Here is a 25,069-nt window from a genome sequence, read left to right as displayed (position 1 = left end):
AAAAGGAACCGAAAAAACCCCTCCAGAGTGTCGACCGGGGGTTAAAGTATGAGACAAAAATATTCTTCGCATTTATATCAGTAATATTGCCAAAAAATGAAAGGATTTTGAGAATTTTTAATCCGAATATTTTCAAATATCTTGGAAATATTGCCACGCCTTTTTAGGTTACCTCCTGACACAAATTTTCAAAATGCCGATACACGACTCTTCTATTTAAAGGCAATTTTGGAATATCCTGATAATTTTTATGCCAAAAAGGGGACCAGTATATCCCATTTCAATATCAAATATCCTATAAGTAGTAGTAAATATTGCTCAATCGTGATGGTAACAGACAGGCGGAAACATTTCCTCCTGAGGAAAATAAATATGAGGCCGAAACAAGAATGCAATCAACTGTGAGGATCTTTGCCTGAAGTTTTTGGAGAAATTAGAAAATTTTATACTGGAGAATACTTTCAATAGCAAACCATTTGTATGATAAATATTCGCAATATATAGTAGGAGTTGTACCTCTATTTTTGATGAGATGATATTCCAAACATTTAAATTTCTTTGAACGAAGTTTGCGGTCAACTCCTTCGTCGAAGTCGACTCTGTAAATGGCTACGAAATCGGAATTTAGCTCAAAACAGTATTAGGGATACCGTCGTATACATGTTACGATATAAATTAAATATTCATACGCACCCTTGTTCCAAAATAATAATTTTTCATTTTCCATAATAATTTTACATTTCAAAATTCCGCTCCACCCCTATGCAGCTGAACAAATTAAGCAATGCAATGCAAATGTATTTATGTTTGTCTACAAGGTAAACATGTAAATGAATTGCAAAACTTTAATACATTTTTTCCGACTTAGTTAAACGAGAGTTTGATGATGTATTTGCCCTTATCAAATACTGAAAACTTTGTCTCGCTCTCTCTCTCTATTCGACTTTTTCGATTTCAGTGTTTGACGGTTGCAATCATTTGCAATTTGTTTTTATTGTTATTGTAAGTGTGTACGGATTGTGTGAAGATAGCATTATAGAAATGTTTGAACACCTAACAATACAAACACACACACAGATGCGCACTTACACACACACACAAACTCAACTCAAAAATGCTTGCTTATGCTCCTTATTCAAGACAACTTGTAAATATAAATATAATTGTCGGGTATCTGGTCGACCTTTTGATTTGTTGTGGGTGGTTGGTTTGGGGTTTGTATGTGACTTAACAAATATATGCATATGTATGTATGTGTGTGTTTGTGCATGAAATTGTGTCATTTTTAAGGTTACATTAGGTAAGAATGTAACAAGCCAAGCACCAAAGGTATTCTTCGACTGACTGTCGACTTGATTTGATTTCATTTGATTTTTGCATTGATTTGCGGCGGGGGAAGCATACCCAAGAGGCCTAATAAAAAGCAATTTCAATAAAGACCTTGTCGTTCAGTGTTTTGACATTGAGTTGGAAAATGCCAATAGTCTAAGTAGACCAAGGAATGTTGTTTTTCATTTTTTCTTCAGTTTTTGTTTTTTTTTTATTTCATTTCGTTTTGCAACCAAAGTAATTTCCACGAATACAGATAAAACAGCGGCAGCAGCAAGGTCGATTATGATAACTTTAAGACAAATTTGAAACTTATTTCATGGGAAAAGTTTTAATGAGCGCTGAAAATTTGATGGCCCCTGAGACTTATCAGATATAATGGACTAGGACTATTACACAGTGACACATTTTTCAACTTTAAAATCTTGAACCAATCGGGACCCCCAAAATCTTGAAGCTTGCGATGGTGGAAGAAAATCCCTAGCTGGGTTTTGCATTATTAGCTAAGGTTTTCTTTTAAATTAATTTTTAAAATATTCGACTGGAGGTGGATTTTAACACAATTTTCGAATAATACGTACTAATATTATTGAGTCTATATCTCGTGAACTATTCGAAATATTGCTTTTTTCTCTTAAGCAATATTCTTCCTCTTAATTAGATCTAAAATTTATTTCTTGAGATAAAATCAATAAAACATCACCATTATACTGAAAATAGCACAACTGCAAAAAAATTAAAATTTCGAAATACTTTTTCCATGTTTTTTCACACTTATTTCAGAAACTGCTACTGACTCGACCAAAAAATATATGACAAGAAGATAGCCAATAGCAAATCAAACAACTCTTCTTAAAACCCTGATTTCATTGGTTGACTCCTTCACATAGTTATAGCCTCACAAATTCATCAAAATGAGCCAAAGAAATTCACTCCCAATTGTATGTTTATAGAAATAAAAATTGCTATGCTTTTTCAATAAATAGGTACAAAATTAAAGTAAACATTAAAATGTTTGGGCACTTTGGTTTTTTTCGAAGACATGTCGCAGCGATATATGCACAGGGTAAACGCAGGAACTGGAGGTGCGACCTTAAAGTTGTCAATATTTTGCAAGGCATAAAGGGTGGATGGCGAAAGTATTATTGTTTTTTGTGCCATTGGGACACACACGCAAAAGTCGATCACTACTCGCACACTTGGGAAAAACAGCAGTTTCTGCCACATTAGCAGTTTCTGAAATAAGTGTGAAAAAACATGGAAAAAGTATTTCGAAATTTTAATTTTTTTGCAGTTGTGCTATTTTCAGTATGATGGTGATGTTTTATTGATTTTATCTCAAGAAAAAATTTTTGGATCTAATTAAGAGGAAGAATATTGCTTAAGAGAGAAAAGCAATATTTCGAATAGTTTACGAGATATAGACTCAATAATAAGTACGTATTATTCGAAAATTGTGTTAAAATCCACCTCCAGTCGAATATTTTAAAAATTAATTTAAAAGAAAACCTTAGCTAATAATGCAAAACCCAGCTAGGGATTTTCTTCCACCATCACAAGCTTCAAGATTTTGGGGGTCTCGATTGGTTCAAGATTTTAGTGCTGCACAGTGTTAGTTGATAGGCAGTCGCCGGAGTTGTTGTTTTTTGTTTCGTATTGTGGTATTAAAATAAAGAAAAGTGGCTTATGAAATGTTGTAATCTCTAGGCGAAGAGAGGAGGACCATTTACATGTGCACTATTTTGTTTATGAAGCAAACAAATATTATTAAAAATATTTTAAAGCTCATAGATTTATTGATGGTTATGAGCATAACTATAGTTTACTCTCGATGAATTTTGCATCGAAAGTTTTGCCATTTCCGTTTGCTGTTTGTTTATCGCATTTCCATGAATAACGACAAATTTATTGTACAGCTTTAAAAACATCCAAACAGATGATGATGATTCTTAACTGAAACACCATCACCCTCTGAATGAGTGTTAGAGTATTGCATCTCCCCACCTTTAATGCCATGCCATGACGCAGCTTGAGTTCTCAAACTGTCTTTGAATGTCATCACCTATTTCGATTAAGAGCTATCGTTCATCGTTCATGGCTCATAAATAATTCACACCACGTGTAGTGTCCCATAACCAACAAACCAACAAACACCGCCCGTCTCCACAGCAGGATATCATTATGAATGTTTGTTTTATTTCTTCTTCCACGGTGTTTTTTGTTTCTATTTTTGTTGGTGTAGAACGGATGTAAAGCAATTCTACGTTTGACAAATTCAATCAACAAAACGAATGATGAAGTTAAATAGATTTTTGCTCGTCGTTCGCTTGTTTTTTATTTTGTCACGGAATTGTTTTCAATTGGCTGCTATTAAAAATCAGATTAAGGGAACCCCCCCCATTCTCGATTTGAATTTTTTAAGATTTTCAATGGGCTGGTAAATCAATACCAATGCTTGTTAAGGTTTGTAACTTTGCACATATATAATTGAAGATTTAAAAAAGAAGAAAAATAATTTACAAACAATTTTTGTGATTGTTTTGTTGTTGTTTTTTGTAATTAAAGAAAAGTCCTTATTTTTGATGGCGGGCATGATAACTCCTCACTGGAACATCGGAATCCGAAAATTCCAACGGTGTTAGAAAGAGTACATGTCTGGCTCTCGTATGAACTAGGATTATTGACTTCGCTCTAAAATTAACAAAATGGTGGACCTTTAAAAAAATATTTTTGGAAAATCGCCGATTTTTGACCAAAAAAAAAAATAAGGAAGATCTTCACCGATTGGCTTTATCCTAGTTCATACGAGAGCTATACACTCCCAGAGAAACGATGCAAAATTTGGAACCGATTGGATTATTAGTTTTTGAGTTATCGTGCCCGCCATTCGCAAAAAAATGTTTAGAGAAAAACGCGTTTAAAGTTTGAGAAACCCTTTAGCCGTCACTTGATGCTGACACTCTAAATCGGATATATCTTCAACAGTTCTTGAGATTTTCACTTGAAATTTTGTAGAGACATTCTTTAATCAGTGTAGATTCGAATTATATCAACAAAAATTTTGACCCCGAGAATGGGGGGGGGTCCCCTTAAATCAATAAAACAACAAAATCTGTTTCAGGAGATACGAGTATCAAATTTATTGGATAATATAGACTCAGCTCATATGGAGGCAAATAAATAAAAAGGTTATCTATATATTACATGGTAAAGATCTACGGCTGTGGAAAATCGTTCAGAGGTAAATTAAGTTTGTGGTGGAAATTATGGTTCTGCAATTCGAAACATATAAAACAGTAGAGCTGTATGTGAGTGAATAAAAATGAAAACTTCTATCAAACCGCTCAAAATTATACCTTGATTGATTTTGATGTTAGCCAAAAAGTACAAAATTGAAGATATTGAAGCAAATTGTACTAAAATTGATAACAATTTCAGAAAAACTTGAAAATAACAAAAACATTTAATAATGGTACAGTTAGATCGCAGTTGGTGTGAACGGAGATACAAAGATAATCCTATTTTTTATAAAAATAATATGCTAGTACATAGGCCCGCTACATAGACCATAATTAAAATGTTATTACCTATGTTCTCTTATAGTATGTATTTCCAAATCTATCTTTATATCTCAACACTACACACCAATTCTGACCGAAAAAAAGAAAGAAATTTGGCATAATTTGTTACCCTTTGTACTCTTGAAATACTTATTTTCAAAATTAATATAAATTTCCATAACTACCTACCTTAACAATCATAAGTACGAATTTCCAAAACTTTCCACACACCCCCAACCTTAATTACAAATTTCAGGACTCCAGCTTTATCGATTCACCTCAATCCAAATTGTATCAAATTTAGTACCATTCCAGCTCCATCCTTTCCTTCAAACTCAAATCGTACCAAATTTAGTACCCTTTAGTACTTTTCGCACACACTTCTAAAACCAACTCCTTATATCGACCCCACTTCTCAACCTTAATTCACATTCCAAATTTCAACTGGTTCCCCAAATACAAATGGTACCACATTTAGTACTTTCCGTGCCGAATTTCCAAAAACCCAGCCTTATCCAACACCTTTGGACCAAGAGTACCCCTCAACCCAATTTTCAAGGTTCTAGCTTCAAGCGTTTCGTCTGGTTGTTGATGAATCGTTAAGTCAGTCAGTCAGTGAGTCAATCAATTTCTAAAATATAGGGGTGGTCCACATTATAAGCATAGTCCACATTTCCCGAAGTTACTCTATAGATTTCTAATTCGATTTGGCTGAAGACATTTACTATCAAATATAACATGAATTTCTTTGTCTAACGATTTGACCATATATTTATTTTCTCTGTAGAATTGAAAACCCTAAAATGTAAATCTTCAGTTTCTAAACGAATTGAAACACTTCGAAAACATTTCTAGACTTGTCAATCCTTCCTCAACATTCTTAAGAATAAATAAAACTTTAATTATTTTTTATCTGCTTAGCACAGTCCACAACCTTCAATCATTCACCCGAAGAAGATTCAATCCTTGATTCGCTCTTATACCGTAGACAGACGACAGCCTTAATTTGCATTAAAAAATTCTTAATTTGAATTAATATTTACCCCTGACAGACAAGAGTTTCTGCATTTACAAAACAGTTTTTTGTTTCAAAACAATGGTTTGTCTGTGTGTAGGAGATAATATTGAAATTTGCTTCCACTATTTTTCGGAATCACATCTTTAGGAAATAGATACATGGAATAGAGGAAGAATAGCAGTTATGTTGTACTCAAAACAGCTCCCAATTTGAAGAATGTTGAAATTTGTCTTTCTTCTAATTTTTATTTTTATAAACGTAAACAAATTTGACAACAATTGATTTTCGAAAGCATTGCCATATTGAAATTGGTTAATTCAGTATAAATTCAGTTTGATTTTGTGGATTAAAAATGAGGATAATGTTCAAGTTAATTTGAATTAAGGCTGTTAATGCAAATTAAGGCTGTCGTCTGTCTAGGCTATTAGAAAATAATTCAAATTGTTTATTGTTCCGACATAAATGTCATGACAGGGACAGCTGTCCATAAATTCCAGTTAACATATGCAGACGACCCAAGACGTTTTACCCCCCAACAAATCGCATATTCAACTGACAAAGTGTTTACTTTGTCGTTTATTTGAAATGTTTTATTGTTTTCTTCCACTGACACTGCCTAGACAGAGAAGTTAACATTTAATGTCCTTTTTTTGTTTGTTGTTGTTGTTTGCATAACAAATAAAGTTTTTTCATCTTTAATTTCCTCCACCCAAAACCCCCAACACCAACTGTTCTTTTGAATGCGTTGAATAAAGTTTACTTCGCCCAAACACAGCGTGTAAACGTGATGTTAACTTTCGTCAACTGTTTAAAGGATGATAATAACGACAATGATGATGAACTGGCTGGCCAAGAAAGAACATGACGACAGTCTGTTCGGCTTAGTTAGGAAAAAAAGTTTTGCAGAGTACAGCTGTTGTTTGTTGTTAATTGTATTTTTGATATGTTGTTGATTGTCGACTTCTTTGCTAAGATTGTTATGTGTCCTGTTTAGACCGACATACATATAGAGAAAGAGAGAGAGAGAGACAGGCGACAAAAAGTAACCTCCCTCTCGTGTCTCTGCACTTCGTATATACCAACCTGAGACATAACCTTACCGCAATAACAAAAGTAACAGTAATAAAGACAATACTACCAACCACAGCAACAAAAAACACTACTACAACAAGAATAATACACAAATATGCAAGCGAAGCACACCTTCAGCCTTAAAGTGCAACGGAAGGTTGATTGTTTTCTACTTCTCAAGGCTATTTGCGGCAGGATGGATAACAGCTGACCTAAATATTTTGTTCAACGACCTACCCACCTATCTACTAGGTAAACAGAGAGGCCGACAGTCATAACGACTAAGCAACTTGCCGACAGAAGTAATCATCAACCAGGGTTGCAGTATTTTGTATCTATACACATACACACATACTTAGTTCAGACGTGCTGGTGTACATTCTACCAAGAAACACCGACACACCACACACGTACACATTGATATGGTTATAGTACATTCAAATTAGAATTTGTCTGTTATTTTCTGAAACATACCTATAAATGTAAGTTATTATTGGAAAAGTTTTTACTTCGAAATATGCAAATAGTTGCAGTATTTTAAGTAGGAAAACATATGTGGATAGTAATGTTTGTAAGTATTTGGGTGTATTATGAAATTTGTTATAAATAATAAGGAACATTTATAAAATAAATAAATGAATACAATATATCAAAGTATTAAAAATGTATAGAGAAATAAGAGAAAAATTGGACGTTGAAAACAAAAAATGATTGTGCAAAAAATCATTTCTGGCTATGCCCCACCAACATATTTGTTAATTTGGGCATATTTTCAACCAAATTGGAAGCATGTTAAATACGGAATTTTGTGGAGTTTGAGCACGTTTTTTAACTGAATTGTCTTTAATTATCATTGGGTTCTGGGAGATGGTCAGAGGTGATCAAATACTTAGCTCAGGGAAGCAAGGGATGCGAGCGGCAATAAGAACAATAATAAGTAATTATTAGTTAATTATTTTTTTCTTTTCGTAATACAACAAATAAATTAATTGTAATTTATGATGTTAGCGTCGGAGATCTGTTAGACAAGGGTTCGTAGGCAAGATAACTCTATGGAGTTTGGTCGACAATCCACCACGAAACGAATATTGTTGGCCTTCAAACATTCTACAATAATGTTGCTTATAAGATTTTAGATAGGAAGAAAGACATGAAATCGAAAGTTCTACGTTTTCATCGTCCTTTTTTAATTTTTACCAATCCTTGCTCAGAAAACCTTATATCTATCTGCATTAATAATTTTTTTATAAATTGTAAATTACACTGTGCAACAAAAAAATAATTATAAGAAAATTCGAAAAAGAATTATGATAGAGGGGCTAAAAATATAAGACAAGTGTATCGGCATGTTGAAAGTTTACGTTGTGAGGTAACCTAAACAGGCGTTACAATGTTTCCCATTTCCAAGACATTAGAAAAATATTTAAATTAAGATATTTCGAAAACCTTGCATTTAAGGTAAATGTTGTCTTTGGCAATATTACTGATATAAATATGAGGAAAAGTTTTGTCTAATACATTAACCCTCAGTCGACCCTTCACAGGTCTTTTCAGTTCCCTATTCCAGAAGTGATTGAAAATTATTTAAATAGGTTAAATAGGTTTAAATAGGTCAGTATATCTTACAAAAATGTCCATCATAATATTTTACTATAAGTCTCAGAAAAGAACAAGACTCGAAAATCTGTTTAAACGTAAAAAATCTTAAAAGTATGAAAACTCATTTTAAGAATAAAACCGATCTCATTTCGAGTTTTTACCATTTCCCCCACTAGATGTCGCTTTAGAAGGATGGTATAAAGGACAAAAACATGTTCCAACACTGAACAAGAAAATTCGGTGTATATAATATATATACCGAATATATAGACGCCAATTTAGGACAAAAATTTCCAAAAATGTTTCTTTTTTCATAGAACTTTCCCAATACTTTTTTTCAACAAATTGTATGAAAGTAACATGAAACTTAATTTTCACAAAGAATAAAATATACTACGTACAATTTCATTATTGGTCTGTTCTCGTACTGCAAGAATCTACTCGATTTTACTATTTTCTTCGATATCATAAAGGAAAATTCGTTATCGTAGTAAAAAGTATTAGATTCTTGCAGTACGGGAACAGACCATATGAGTCCCAAAACAAACTATATATTTAAATTCAACATTTTTATTGAAGTTTACAGTAAAAAGTTGATATTACATCCATTGGTATTCGTACCATACTCTCCCGCCTATTCAAAACATAACGGCAATCTAAAAAATTAAGAAAAAAATTCTTGGATTTATTTTCAGGAAAGCGTAAATGGCTCACAACACTGTTTTAGAAAGTTTACCCTTTTTACCCGTTATAATCAAGAATTTTAGATGGTATTTCATCCCCAAAAAAAAAAAATCCTCCCCCAAAAATTTGTTGGAAAGTGTAATTTGCTTGACGATTACCTTTTCTTATTTATTCCTACACCTTTTTTAATATTCACCAAAAAAAGGAAAAAAATCGTTGTTATTACTACGAATTGAATAAAATATATATTTCCGTTATATTTCATTTAGTCCATGAATATATTATAATAATCCCCATGGGATAAACATACCTTACTTCCCTATCAGTCTTCCAACCACGCATATAAATGTTTGTAGCATCACAATACAAGGTGTTAATGAATTTCTTCGTATCCTGTTAAATGTTTGTTCTCTTGTAGACAGTCTTAGATTTTTATGCGAATATGTGCGTATATACAACACCTGAGTATCTCTGCCGGTGTGTCGGTGTGGTTGAATTACCTGTTTTGTGGGAGTTGCTATCAAATGTAACCACTTGACTATCGTGTTTAATGGCCTAGTAAAGTCAGCAATTTACATAATAATAATGACTTGACGGCACGCATCCACCCACTCTGGCATACATTCGTACATACATAAATACACATACTTTTGTATAAATGTTTACAAAGTTGCTAATATGCGATTTCTATATTTAAATCAAGTAGAAATTTAGCAATATTGTAGAAATAAGAAAATCGAAGGTGTGGAAAGTAGGTCGATGTAAGGTTAAGTTACATTGATAATAAAAATAATTTATTTAAAAAATATTTTTGTGATGTATGAATATTGTTAAGTATATATATATATATATTCTATAACATCTTTTGCCTCACCCTTGTTTGTGTACTACAAAAAAAACTAAATCAAATCTATAAAATATATTTACCGCTTAAATATTTATTCGTTATTCTTTTTTTAATCTTTTGTCAAAAAAGTGAAAAGAAACGAAAAACATTTATACCATTTGATTAGCATTCTGTTGCAATCAGCAGACAGTTTTCAATTTACATAAAACTGCATGAATGGCTAATGAATGATGAATGCCCAAGATAAATAATGGTTCAACGAACAAAGAAGACTAAATTTAAATTTTATTTTCATTTTGGCGATTGTATGAAAAAAACACTTAGATTATTTTGTGTCTCTTCAAATGCCAGCCAAACCGCAAAGACCCCAATAAATGCCATAACGATGCTACAAACTGAACTTTCGATTACCATTATTCATTATTAAATTCAATTTCAATTATGGATTTGCTTGCAAAAATATTTTGGTTTTGGGAAGGGAGACATACGAGTACAAATATAAGCAATGCATAAAATAAAATTTTGCTTTGGAAGGATGTGTGCAAAAAGTGTATCAACTTTGTATGAAAGCCAACAGACATTGTGGCAAATTTTTGGATTGTGGTTTAGTGGATTTATGGATTATTTAATTTTATTAAATTGATCCATTATGATATTAAGAAAATAAATTTATTATTTAGGGAAATGTTAAAAATACTCTTAAAACCAGATCAGGAACTGTCGTCAAATGACTATGGCAGTACAACACAATAGTCAGCTAAGCAACCATTGTTTTTTAATTTATTCTCATTGCTAATTAACAACAATAATACGATACAATATTCAAAACCTTCACAAATGAACTCAAATCGTCAAATTCGCACACTTCTAGTTCGACGAACTCTGTGCGTGGCGTAAAATAGCAGCAATAATTGATTGGTATCCTTATTACCATATCGTCAATTTCCAAAATCTTCTCATATCCTTTGAGCTTTGAGAGGCTATGGAGCCGAAAGATAACCGCACATTAGATATTTGAATAACAGCTAACGACTTTTCTTTACGTTATGTGCCATTTACATTGACGTTAATCCACCTAATTACAATGTATCGTATGTTCCAATTACAGTTTATTGTCTTATGTATGTATGGGTATGCATTTATATTGGAGTGTAACGAAAATTTCGATATATGAGAGTATGATTCATATTATGTATACAAATAAAAGAGTAAAGTTATTGACTGACTAAACGATTCATCAAAGCCCAGACGAAACGACTGAAACTAGAACCTTGAAATTTGGGGTGAGAGTCTCTCTTGGTCCAAAAGTGTCATTTAGGGCACAGTTTTTGCAAATTCCTACTAGAACGGCACGAAAAGTACTAATAATTACTAAATGTGGTACCATTTGTCGAACCCGTAGATCAAGAGCTCTTACATTCTAAATGAGGTTTACTAATACAGTATAGAATAGATGTACCAAAGTGTTTTTTTTTTTTTTTTTTGACATTCTAACAATATGTATCCGAAAACTACTAAAATGTACTAAATTTGGTACAAGTTCGTAGCACGAGAATGGATAGAGCAAAAAACTTGAAATTTGGAATGTGAATCAAGGTTGAGAAGTAGGGTGGATATAAGTAGGTGGTTTTGAAAGCGTGTACCCATGTATACGAAATGTACTAAACTGTACTAAATTTGGTACAATTTGAATTTGGACAAATGGTTGAAGCTGGAATCCTGATATTAACATTGCCCCCAGAGTGTAGAATATTAATATATAGGTAGTTTTGGAAAATTTGTACTTGTGTACGAAAATTACTAAATGGTACTATATTTGGTACAATTTGGATTTAGGTGAACCAATATAGCTGGAACACTGAAATTAGAAATAAAACTACTACTGCATTGTAGAATGTTGGTTGGTAGAATTTCGTATTTATGTATACTAAATTCGGTACAATTTGAATTTTGGGTGAACTAATAGAGCTGGAATCCTGAAATTTGGAGTTAGGATCAATTTTGGGGTGTGGGGTTGGGGGTGTAGGATTGTGAATTTCTACTAATGTGTAATGGTACTAAATTTGTTACAATTTGGATTTAAGTGAACCGGTAGAGCTGGAACACTAAAATTTGGAACATTTGAAATTTGGAAAAAGATAATAGATAAAGATAATTGTTTTGGCATTTTTTACTGGAATCCTAAAATTTGGAATTAAGATTACTTTTGAATGTAGAATTGTGGTATGTGTGTAGTTTTGGTAGTTCGTACTTATGTGTACTAAATGATACCAAAATTTAGTGTAGAGCTTTATTTACCTTTTGTGGTCAAAATTGGTGTGTAGTGTTTTTATATGTGGATACAGTTTTGGAAATACGTACTATAAGAGAACAATGGTACCAAATGGTACTGAAAATGTAATTATGGTCGATATTGATATAAAGTAACAGTCAAAAGGACAAAAAATAATTACAACAAAATGGTACCGGATGACCCACATTTTATCCAGAGACAAATTGTAGGTTATGGTTATGCATTTGGGCGTACTGATAATGATGGATGGGGTGGAATATTAGAGATATTCTAAAATAAATGGTGGAGTCCGATTGTTACCTTTACCTTGCAGTGTTCATGTTTTGGCAAAAATTACTTCAATTCAGTCTGGTTTGAGCCGCAGCTTGGGCTGTGTTGGGTTCTATTTATGTGTGTTTTAATGTATTATAGACTGTGTCTCCCCAAATGTTTTTTTCTTCTTATTTTCCTTTGCTTTTAATTCTCGTTTTGTTATCTGACATTGGACATGACCCAAAAAGTATCGGCTGTTTTTCTCAACATACGTATAAAATATATGTACGTATAGGCTCGATTTCAAGTTTAGATCTGATAGTGTCGTTTCTAACCCTGTCTCTACTAAAAACGTATATTTATTGCCAATACAAAATGACCTACGTGAATGCGACTTCCATAGTAAAAATACATATGTATACGTATGTAAATTACTTAAATATTGCTTTCCCTGTTTAATTCCCATAAATTAACTACGATTTATTGCAACACATGCCGAAGAACATCGATGCCATTTACAGTCGCTTATTTTCATTATTATCCGTTCGCCATTTTAGCCATGTTTTTTTTTAGTTCGAACCATGGATGCAAAGATTTGCAAGACCAAAAATGTTTATTGATAAAATATACGTATATGTATATGTGCTTGTATGGGATAACGTGTTGGGAATTTTAATGTCGGAAAACAAACACGATGTCGGAATAACCACGTACTCGAAAACATATTTTTTATAATCATAACCAAAGCAATAACTAATAAAAGTAAGGAGTATTTTCCCTTGATGAGGAAATATTCTTGTACGAACTTTTTGCATGTCACGCTGCTTTAATATGTAATTTTTATGATGCTTGACAAATTAAGAACTGTAATAATAAATAAAATAATAATAAAAATAAACATAAAATTTAGCACCATTGTCTCATTTAATTTTATTAGTTTTATGTGCACGTGTTTATTTAAATAGATATTCGTATGTATATTTTTCGGAGATTAATTTTAATCATTTAATCACAAAAGTTGCAAACGTTGATACATTTCCTACGAAACTCGTGCGGCAGCGAAAGTTAGCCTCAACTATCAAATCGATCTGTCAAAATGTCAATCAATGATGCAACGCAGCCATATTGATTGTATCGAATTGAAGAAATAAAAAACATCAACTACAACAACAACAACAAAGTTTATTGAGAACACATCATTCTTACCGCAAATATGTGAAAGGTCATTTCATCGAAGTTGGACATTTTTAATCGCTTCATTTGCTGACTTTTGTTTGTGTGTTTTTGTTTTCTGTGACAAAATAATCCATGAGCTGGCAAATATCAAATGTCATTAATCAAACTAGGTTTGGGAAATTTTTTATTGAAATCAAAATAGGATGTTGCTGATTCGAAACAAAAATAAAGAGAGGTTTCAGAAGGAAAATGCTGAATGTGGAGTTACGAAAAGAATGAAAAATTAAAATGTTTGGTTTATTTTCTTTGGCATTTTTGTCCTGAAAAGTTGAAATTAATTACTGCTCTAATTTCTTCTAATAAGGATAAGTAGACATGATTGTTAAACGTATTTGAGATGGAAATTTTCCCCTTTAAGAAATTGCATCTTATTCTAAACGATATTGTGTTGGAATTTCTCCCATTTTTGCTATTGTAAATATAGTCCGAATGTGGTAATTGACTTTCAGCGAAAAAAGGGTTCATATTGAACCTCAAAATGTGGGAGAATTGAATTATCCAACCAGAATAAGGTTGGATTGAAAATAGCCTATTTTGGACCACAAACTAAGTTAAGAAATAAGGAAGATCTTCACCGATTGGCTTTATCCTAGTTCATACGATAGCTATACACTCGCAGAGAAACGTTCCAAAATTTGAAATCGATTGGATTATTAGTTTTTGAGTTATCGTGCCCGCCATTCGCAAAAACACTGTTTGGAGAAAAACGCTTTTAAAGTTTGGGAAGCCCTCTTGCTGTCATTTTATGCTATCACAATAAATCGGCTAAATCTTCAAAAATTGAGATTTTCACTTGAAGTTCGAATTAAATCAAAATACAAAATTCAATTTTTTGAAACCGAGAATGGGGGGTCCCCTTAAAAGAAAAGAAGTAAAAACGTGGTTATGTTCGATAGCCTCCACCATGTGATTCCTTAGTAGGAAATTTTAAAAAAAATTTCCGCTAAAAGTTTGTTTATACTATTAGAAAATTAAATACCAAACAAGTAAAAACGAGGCCAAAATATGTAGAAGTAATGGAGGCTCCTAGAGACAACTCATGTTATGTTAGAACCGTGAATATACCGAAAAATACGTGAGAAAAATATGATTGAAATTCTCAAAATATATAATAGTGGGACTACTGATTTTCGGGGGCTATAATAAAACGGAGATCATTATTGATATTTTTAGCAGTGAGATTTGATAGCCATTCGGATGAAAACAACATTCTCAAAATACCGACTTAGATCACTGTTAATAATTTTTAGCACGGAGATGTGCTATACTATGAGAACCCAAACTACCATATTTCACCCAATTCGGTTGGAAGACATATTCAAAATTTCAAAAATTTCCGAAACTACTGTCATTATTAAAAATGTTTGGTATGGATATTTGTTATTCAATAAGTGTCCAAAATACTAAATTACAGCCAGTTCGGTTGGAAATTGAGTCCCGTTATTCGGGGCCTACACCAATATCAAACGTCGTAGGAGTACTGGCATTGTATGTGTAAAATTTCAAAGATCTATCATCAATATTGCGATCTCATTAGTATATAATACATCCTTCTTAATTAAAAATTGTATACGTTAGTGATAAAAATATTCAAATGAATTCAAATGAAATTCAAAGATTTTCCCTAACAACCATACAAATGAATGAAGAAAATACTCCTGTAAGCACTTCATTTGACTGATAAACTCGTGCCATTCATATTCATAAAGCTTATTATGGCACGATTTAAAAGTTGTATCATCCTGGCGGTTTGGCTCTTAACAGCTTGTTACAACAACAAACAAGCTAAGCTTTCTTTATAATTGGATGAATGAATAGCTGGTCGTATGTAAGATTTCTCTGGTAGCTCGTGTGTTGCGATTTGAATATTATTTTCCGTGTGGTTGTTGCTATTGTTTGCCAAAGGACAAGATGTGTTAGACAAAAAATAATTTATAATGAGAAATTTTGAATAATTTTTGTTCATCCTGTTGAGTAAGAGATTTCAATTATTATTCATGGTTGGTTGTCTACCACAACGCACACACACTCACACGGACACATTCATGCGAGTATCTTCCCACACAACATGCAGAATCTGAGTAAGCAGATATTCTTTCTCTCTCTCCCTTGTGGGAAATCCATCCCACCAGCCATCCATTGTTTTGATGTTATCTTCATTTTCTTGGCATTTAAGTTGATGCCATTTAATTTAATACACTCCAATTTATCATTCCTTATTGCTGTCATGATCCAAGCATTTTTTGGATGCAACAAACAACAAGACGGCACCGCCATTATGCACATAAAAAAGTTGAGGAAGAATGGAAAAGTAGCAAAGAATGGAGTGCTTGCAAAGAAGAACTAAAAAATATTCGGATAAATACAGCAGCGAATATTTAAAAAAAATGTGTTGTTCATACTTCAGCAAAATTGTTCCAATATGACTGAGGATGACAGAAGGAGCTAACGAAGCTCAGGCCAATGGAAATCTGCATGACTTGGCTGAGAGCACCATACCCGTGTCAGTAATAACTTTAAAAGGATTACAAGCGAAATGGGGAATTTAGATTAAAACTTCAACTCGTGTCGTTCAGCTTGTTTGCTGCCATGAGAGTTGAGTTTATCACAGAGTTGCCACATTTTTATAATGAATATTTTGGTATTAGTTTGGAAATAACTTCTGGGGAGAATGTGCCGAACAAAATATATTCTTCTCTGACTTACCCCTTGTTGGACAATGCCATACATTCCCCATATTACCCTCTATCAAAATGTGAAGTGTATATTAAATTTTTTATTCCTTTTGCAATACCTCGAAGTATTCACCTTAGACCAACAAATTACACATATTGTTGATCAGAATAAAATTCTATGTCGATGTACGCATGTCCGTCTGTCTGTTGAAATCACGATAGAGATCGCAATAATTAACATAAAGCTCTGAAATTTTGCACAGACATTGCTAGACATCCTACGATGTTTGGTATTGCAAACACAAAATTTCGGTATATTCGGTATTTTGGACAAGTTTCCCAACAACATTGGCTGTGTTTTGGGTTTTCATTGAATTACACACATCCGTGCCAAAAAATTAAAAAAATATAACCCTTTTAGTTTCAGTGTACTCTCCCCAAAGTCAAAAAAGATCCATCAAAAAAAAATATACACACACACAAATAACCAAACAACCAAATTTATTTGGTACACCTGTCAAATTTTAGCTCCATAGAACGCCAGCCCTAGCCTTTTCTCACGAATTTTTCAGTATATTCAAGGTCCTATCATAACATGAGTTTTCTCCTAGGAGCCCCTATTAATCCTCATGGTGAAGGATTTTAATTTTAATTCGTTCGGAACGAATTTAAAATCGTTTTAACTTGTTGATGTTAAAAACAATATTTCCTAAAAGGGCCATAAATTCGCATTTCGCAATCATGAAAGTTTTAAAAATTCTTCGTCGAAATTTTCAATATAGATCCATGTTTTGACTTGGTCCCCATATGAAAGCTGGCTCTTTACGTGGCACATAATGGTTATAACCACCAATATAATGCTCTCAACCGATTTTAGGTCTAACATAACAATTAATCAGTATAGATTTAATTTTACCATTATTTTCTTTAGAACAATATGGCAACCCTTGTAAAGCGTGACGTTTTTTCTGTAATAAATATTGTGGCACTTCTTTTCGAACATTACTTTCGAAACAATGTTGTGCGAGAATTAACTATTTTTCGCTATTTCCACTACCAGCTTCCAAGAAACGTGTAAATACAACAACAATAAGACTAACAAACAACAAGCAAACCATGATGAAGTAGAACTTGAAGAATTTCACCCTTTCCATCTACGTGTCCTTATGCTAAAAACTTTGTTGCATTTTTGTTCACTTCTTTTCTTTTTCTTCTTCTTTATTTTATAGCTTGGATTCTGGGCTGGCTTATGTGTAAGACGGTACCCTACATACAGGGTGTATCGGTGGCGGCATCCGTTTACAGTCTTATTGCTGTTTCATTGGATAGGTAAGTGTGTGCGTGTTTGAGGACATAATCGGAAATAGAAAAAACTCATTGAAATCATTTCCTTTCAACATCATTCATTTTATTTTTTTATTTTTATTGATTTGTGGGGAGTTCTATAAACTTCTTTTTTTGAGAGGGAGGATTTTTATTGGGTATGAATGGTGGAGTAGGGATGCGGAAATCTGGGACATAGATGGTGAGGTTCTTTAATGATGCGCTACCACAGCTGCATGGGCATGATGCACTGGTACAACAGGTACTACGGGTTTCACAGCCACGGGCACCACTGGCTTGGCCACCACAACTGGATGAGCCACTACAGCCTTAACTGGAGCTGGATGATGAATAACGTGTCTGCCCATAAATCAAGGAAATTAGTATTCAGTCCTCCTGTTTGTTGGTTAAATGAAGCCATAAATACTTACGAGTGCACGGCATGGGCACCGTGATGATGTATTACGGGAGCATGAGCCACCACAGCATGGCCATGAACAGGAGCCACGGGAGCAACTACAACACCAGGAGCGGCAGCCGCAAAAGCCAGGACAGACAAGACCAACAACTATAAAATTCGATGGAAAAACAGAAAACCAAATAAAAAGCAAACAAGAAATGAGACTTCCAGAATGTGACAAGAGAAATGCGTGTAAGGCATGGCGCCAAATTGAAATTATGAACTCATACGACAGACTCAGCCATGCAGGCAGACAGGATAACAGACTTACAAGCTTGAACATGATGACGGGATTTTAAGTGTTTGCTTAGCAAATGGAGTTGAAAATTTGAAATTTGTTTCGCTGTTACGCTAGATTGGCAAATGATTTGCAACTGATGGTGAACATAAAATTCCGAATAGCTTTTATACGCTTGGCAAAATGTTTCAAAATGTTCTACGGAGATTATGGCGAACATTTTTAGTTAACTGAGAATATTAAAACAGTTTTAAATGCATCGATGGACGGAGGGTTAGGTAGATAGGAGAAGGGGTGATAGTGAGGCTGAAAATGGGTGTGCGTAAATGTTCACATGTGTATCACTCTGAGAACAGGCGTTCAAAAACTAGATGACCGCCGGCTGTGTCGAATCAACTACCGGCCTGTGATAGTAGCCTGCCTTTCGAATATACCCAATACTCAGCCACACATTCAACCACGTTGTACGGAACTCAAGGAGACATCACGTCGTTGTCAAACATTTCCAAACGACCGAATCTCGAGCAAAAAAAAAACAAATAAAAAAATTAACTGAACAACAACCAAACGCACACACACATTCATTTGGGGAACATTAAAATAATTTGGCTCCTCTATCTGCTCCCTCTCCTTCAATCTGCCCATCCACCCATAATAAAAATAAAATTCGAAGCCAATGAATCGAAACAGTTTGAACTGAAATTAAATGCAAGTTTAATGTTAATTCGGGTTTTTTTTTTTTTGTTGCTTTTGAGTTTGTCGCAAAATTTTATGCTCTCGAATGCAACGTGATGACAACGTCAGCATCATTTGCAGTGACAAAATGTGCGATACGATACGGCTCGTGTTTGTTACGACCATAAAAAAGTGCATTTCTTGTTTGTAATCAAAATAAAAAAACGTTGATATTGCATTACAATCTTGAATTGGCGCTTGCATATATTTTTTCGTTCGTAATTTTTGAGGGGGGGTTTTTTCGTTGTTGTTTCTCGATTTGTTCCCCATTAGTTAGGGAGACTGTAGGAGTTCATTAAGTGTATTCGAATACACTTTATTATACCCTTTATTATATAACAGAAGAGGGGTTTATTTCTGGATAGTGTAAAAAATTCATTGCACTAAAATGTAGAACTTGATGAAAACTTGTTATGAAGTAGTAGATGGTGTTCCCAAATTAACCTTTATTAAAGTGGAAACCTATATTAAGTGGAAGGTTTTAAATACAAGTTTTCAAAATGTCTTAGCAAAAGGAGAGTAGCGAAACCTCCATTCCATAAGTTAATTAAATTTGTTTATTGGTAGGGGCATTAAAATATTAACCAATTCTAATCTAATGCTTATCTAAGGCAAACTTCTCTTTACATTTTCTTCAATCGCATCGACTATTATCTTCGAATGTGGAGTAGGTCAGCGCTAATCTATGACCACGATTTCTATGCTCATACATCATAGTTACGGCCAAATATATTTACACACATGTGACTTGTTTTTAAGCCTACCAAGCCAACCGTTCACACATAGCGACATACACATATGTGTGTATGTTGATATGTAATTGTTTATACATACTTGCAACTTGGCTGCTACAACCCATTGAATATTGCTTCCACAAATCTCCAAACAGCGTTTATCTTGCCGTTTGTTTTGTTTACTGAAACAAGATCAAGTTCATCGAGCAAGCGAAACGCCTTGACCATCGTTCTCGTTGCCATGTGGGCCTGTCAATGCATTTAATCGCATTCATTAATATTTTTCTATTTATTGCTAATTTTTTTTGAATCCATATTATTTTGAATATTCGTTAGGTGACACATTTGATCGATCGATTATTGTTTATTAGATTGGAAAAACTATTATAAACGATGATATACCAAAAAGTATGGATTATAAGGAAAGTGAATATATATGTTAGAGGGGGGTGAATATATACCCCACAAGGTATATACACTGGTGGCCAAAACAAAATGAAAAAGTTATAATTACTATGTTTTGGTTTCTAATTTTTAAATGGATTTTATTACAATAACATGTGTCTGGTTTTCAAAAAATATAAAAATGGGTAGAAATAAGTACAACTCTGATAAAACAGCTAATTACTTTAATTTATCACAGAAAATGATTTCTCGAATTGTAAGTTGATTTTATGAAACTATATCAGTAGTGACAGTTCTGCGCGGAGGAAGACTGGTTATAGGTTATAGCTTTAAAAAATACGCATTTAACAGTTGAACGGAATTTGTGAAACCGTTATCGTTGGATATAACCTCAAGAACAGAACGTGGACGAGCTATGGTAGCAGGCCTACATGCCCTGAAAATATCAAGAAAGTTATTTTACTTTTGAAAAAATCGGAAATATCATGTTAATTGGATTTCGACGCAGCGGAGAAAAATTATGCTCTCGGAAGAATTAAAGTTAAATATTAAATACTCTGACATGAACAAAAAATTACAGTGAGAAAGTTCAAAATGGAAACGCTCATCCCACAGATTTGCAAGGGTCAGTAATGGTATAGAGCAGAGTTTTTTTATGTAGTTCGATGTATTTACAAGATTTATTAAACAATGGATCACATTGTTTATACAAATGTGTATGATCTCGCGAAAGTTATATAGCGTTTGTTTGGGTGTTTCAGCTTGACCCTAACATCCAAAAATACACCAATACATGACAACGGTTGGTTGCAGGAGTCAGGGGTTTAATCGCCAACGCAATCACCAGATCTTTATCCTATAGAAAAATCTTTGAATTATCATAAATAGCAAAATCAAAAGAGTGTCACAAACAAACATACATAACCAATAAACGTGAAGTCGGTCGACTATATGACTATGTCTGCATTTCTACAAAAAGCAATGACGTCATTCTATACTCAATTTTGTACGTTGTGCAAAATTCCGCTGACGAAACTATATATGGGAGCTATATCTAAATCTGAACCGATTCAATGAAACTTTTCTCACGTTATGTTATACTAACAGTACGTTGTGCAAAATTTTGTGTCAATCGGTTTAACGTTGGGTCTTTGGTGAACGATTTACTTAAAATTGGACGAAACTTTATATGGGAGATATATCTAAATCTGAAAGGATTTCAACAAAACTTTGCATACATTAATCGGGACCTAATTCAGTACGCTGTGTAAAATTATGTGGCATTCGGCCTAACATTGGGTTTTTGGTGCACCATTTACCTAAAATCGGACAAAACTATATATGAGAGCTATATCTAAATCTGAACCGATTTTCACGAAACCTAACGCACATCACTCCAGACTTAATTCAGTACGCTATGCCAAATCGAAAGATTTGTTGGGACATTGGTGCACCATTTACATTAAATCGGACGAAAATATATATGGGAGCTATATCTAAATCAGAACCGATTTTTACGAAACTTAGCATACATCATTCCGGACTTAGTTCAGTACTCTATACCAAATTTCGTGCAAATTTACCTTAAATCGGACGAAAATATATATTGGAGCTATATCTAAATCTTAACCGATTTTTGCGAAACTTAGCACACATCATTCTTGACTTAATTCAGTATTCTATATTCAATTTCGTGCAAATCGAAAGATATATAGGGACCTTGGTGCACCATTTACATTAAATCGGACCAAAATATATATGGGAGCTATATCTAAATCTGAACCGATTTTCTCCAATTTCAATAGGGTTTGTTCTTGGGGCAAATAAATGATATGTGCCAAATTTTATCTTATTCGGATAATAAATGCGACCTGCACTTTGTTTACAATTTAACATGAACAGACAGACGGATGGAGGGACGAACATGCACAAAACGACTCAGAAAGTGATTCTATGCATATTCTCAAAAGGAACCATGGGTCTACCTCTTTTTGCCTGTTACAAAAATATGCACAAAGACATAATACCCTGTACTACAGTGTGGTAAAGGGTATAATTATTAATCTTGAACCAAGTTTAGGTGTGGCCCCCATATAACGGGGCCAATGATTTCACTACCCAAAATGGTGAACAATGATCCCCGTTTTGGTATAGGCCCATAAAAGCTTAGCCCCCCATAAGGAGACCTCATTATTTTACATATTTTGAATGTCACCCTCATGGTGGAGGTTGTAAAAAGATCGGCCGGGACGAACTCAAATTGTTTTCTGTGTATAATTATATTTAATGTATTAAATTATCCATTGAATAATATCGGATATAGAATTTATCAAAATATTATGATATATAGGTCCATCATTACACTAAACATTTCATTTGCAATATTAGGATAATATCGATCGAATTGGATAATATTATTATTTTTCAAAATATATTCAAACTGCATTATTTTTTTTAGAACTCCAACTATTTTAATTGTATGATCTCAAAATTACATTTAAATTTACACCTTAACATTTCCCCATTTACATTTTAGATCCAACATTTCTTAACAATGTTTAAAATATCGTCATGCATACATATAAATATCCAAATATATACAAATATTGCCACCATGTAATAGTTTTTTGTTCCTTCTTGTCTCAAAAATACAATTCTAATCTATCATCACTGTTTCAATTTATTTTTGCCGTTTCTGTTTCGTCTGTGTGTGTGTTTATTTGTTTGTTTGACATTTTGTCATTTCAGATTCATTGCCATCTGGTGGCCTCTACGACAATTGTCGAAAAGTCGAGCTCGCTTTATGATTTTGTGCATTTGGATTATTGCATTTGGCACCACCATACCGTGGGCCCTATACTTTGATTTAGTACCCGCCACCGAGGCATTCCCAGCTGCTCCGGATATGTATCTGTGTCAAGAGGTCTGGCCACCGGGCACCAGTGGCAATTTGTATTTTTTGTTGGCCCATCTGATGGCCTGCTATGTCGTGCCCATGGTATTGATAACCTTGTGCTATGTCCTAATCTGGATTAAGGTGTCAACGCGCTCCATACCTGGTGACACCAAGGATGCACAAATGGATCGAATGCAGCAAAAGTCCAAAGTGAAGGTTATCAAAATGTTGGTGGCCGTGGTCATATTGTTTGTGTTATCCTGGCTGCCGCTTTATGTAATATTTGCTCGTATCAAATTTGGTAAGTACTAGTAAAACACCAACAACAACACAAAAACCAACTGTCGCGCACACACACACACACACACCCCCGATGAACATTTTTGGTTATTGCTGTTCGTTCATTGAGACGATTATTGTTATAAGTCTGCTGTGGCTACGTGGACAAATATTTGTTGTGGTATTCTTCTCCCTCTCACTCCCTTCCTCTACTTCCATTTCGTTATAGCCTTATTTTTACAGCTTTTCCAAGAGGATCTGAAGGTTGAAATGAATTAATTTCGTTTCGCTTTTGGTGTAGCAACAAAGTAGAAATTGTTTCCTTTCCACCTCTAGAGGTAGCTTTGGGTGTGTGTGGGTGAGAGTGTCTGTGCATCTGTGGTGGCCAATAACACCCCAAGTGCATTCCGCCCGGTCACCTTGCACAAAATGTCTATCTCTTGAACTACAAGTGCGACCACGAAAGTGTTTGTGTAATTGTATTCACACACACAGTTCGTAGTACTACTTCAGTCAAAGCCCAGCATAACCTTTGCTGCAATCGCTGGCGTTGCCACCCAAACAAACTCCCACTGGTTCGACCTTCGAATGCACTCAAAAATCGGTGTCAGTTGTATTCAGTCTTAGTGGCACGTACGGCAGTAGTGGGTCACAACAACAACAATATCAACAAGGCAACATGCGTCCAGCTGTGTGGGGTCCACTCTATAGAGAAACTTCAAGTAGTTTTCTCGAGAAGAGAACACAAAGGCTTAAAACAATCGAAACTATGAACAGACTATGCTTGTGAGAGTGTGCGGCGGGTCATTGCCATAGTTATTCAAATGAAGGTAATGAAGGCTTTTTGGCGAATATTTATCGCAAATCATGAAGTTAAATACGTCGAAATAGATATGTATAGGTAGGGTTTTTTAATGATTATCAATTATTTAATTTCTAGAATATATTCCACAATATACTTTACCACGTAATATTAAGGGAAAATTCTCACTTTAACAGAAAAGGGAAAGTCCCTTACTCTCTGGCGCAACTTCGTTTACATTGGCTATGTTTATACAAAAGTTTCTTTTTTAATAATTCGCAATAAAAATTTCAGTTTTTTCATTGATTACCCAGCAAACAATTTTTGCCGAATTTCAGAACTTATGCGTAGTTTCGTTCTGATTTCGGCAAAAATCGGTATGTATGCTGGCGAAAGTCCAAGAATAATTCCACCTCACATGTCGATCTAGCGTTGTCATTTCACGTACCATATCACAGCTATATATGGTCTCCACCATTGCCATACAATAATTTTAAGTGTATCAATGCACTCTTGCCGTGCTAAAAAAATATCGAAAGCTGTAAAAAATAATCGCAATAACTGAAAAATCTTATGTGAAAATTCTCTCCCTGTCGAAAATTCTTATAAGATAGTTATTTAAAATAAAGTTTT

General features: G+C 33.8%; 1 protein-coding gene across 1 annotated transcript in view; it reads left to right on the top strand.

Moving 5' to 3' along the window:
* Positions 1-25,069, top strand: part of LOC133333373 (neuropeptide SIFamide receptor) — a 39,035-nt gene that overhangs the window by 12,002 nt on the left and 1,964 nt on the right. Inside the window, exons 2-3 of the mRNA XM_061541689.1 lie at positions 17,794-17,893; positions 23,208-23,656. Of these exons, the coding sequence (XP_061397673.1) occupies positions 17,794-17,893; positions 23,208-23,656 (549 nt within the window). The remainder of the gene's footprint in view (positions 1-17,793; positions 17,894-23,207; positions 23,657-25,069) is intronic.

Source organism: Musca vetustissima, unplaced genomic scaffold (assembly GCF_032173495.1).
Source record: "Musca vetustissima isolate MV318-11 ecotype Yass unplaced genomic scaffold, APGP_CSIRO_Mvet_v1 utg6724, whole genome shotgun sequence".
Taxonomy (NCBI): domain Eukaryota; kingdom Metazoa; phylum Arthropoda; class Insecta; order Diptera; family Muscidae; genus Musca; species Musca vetustissima.
Note: the sequence above shows the minus strand (reverse complement) of the source record. Positions and strands in the feature narration are given on the sequence as shown.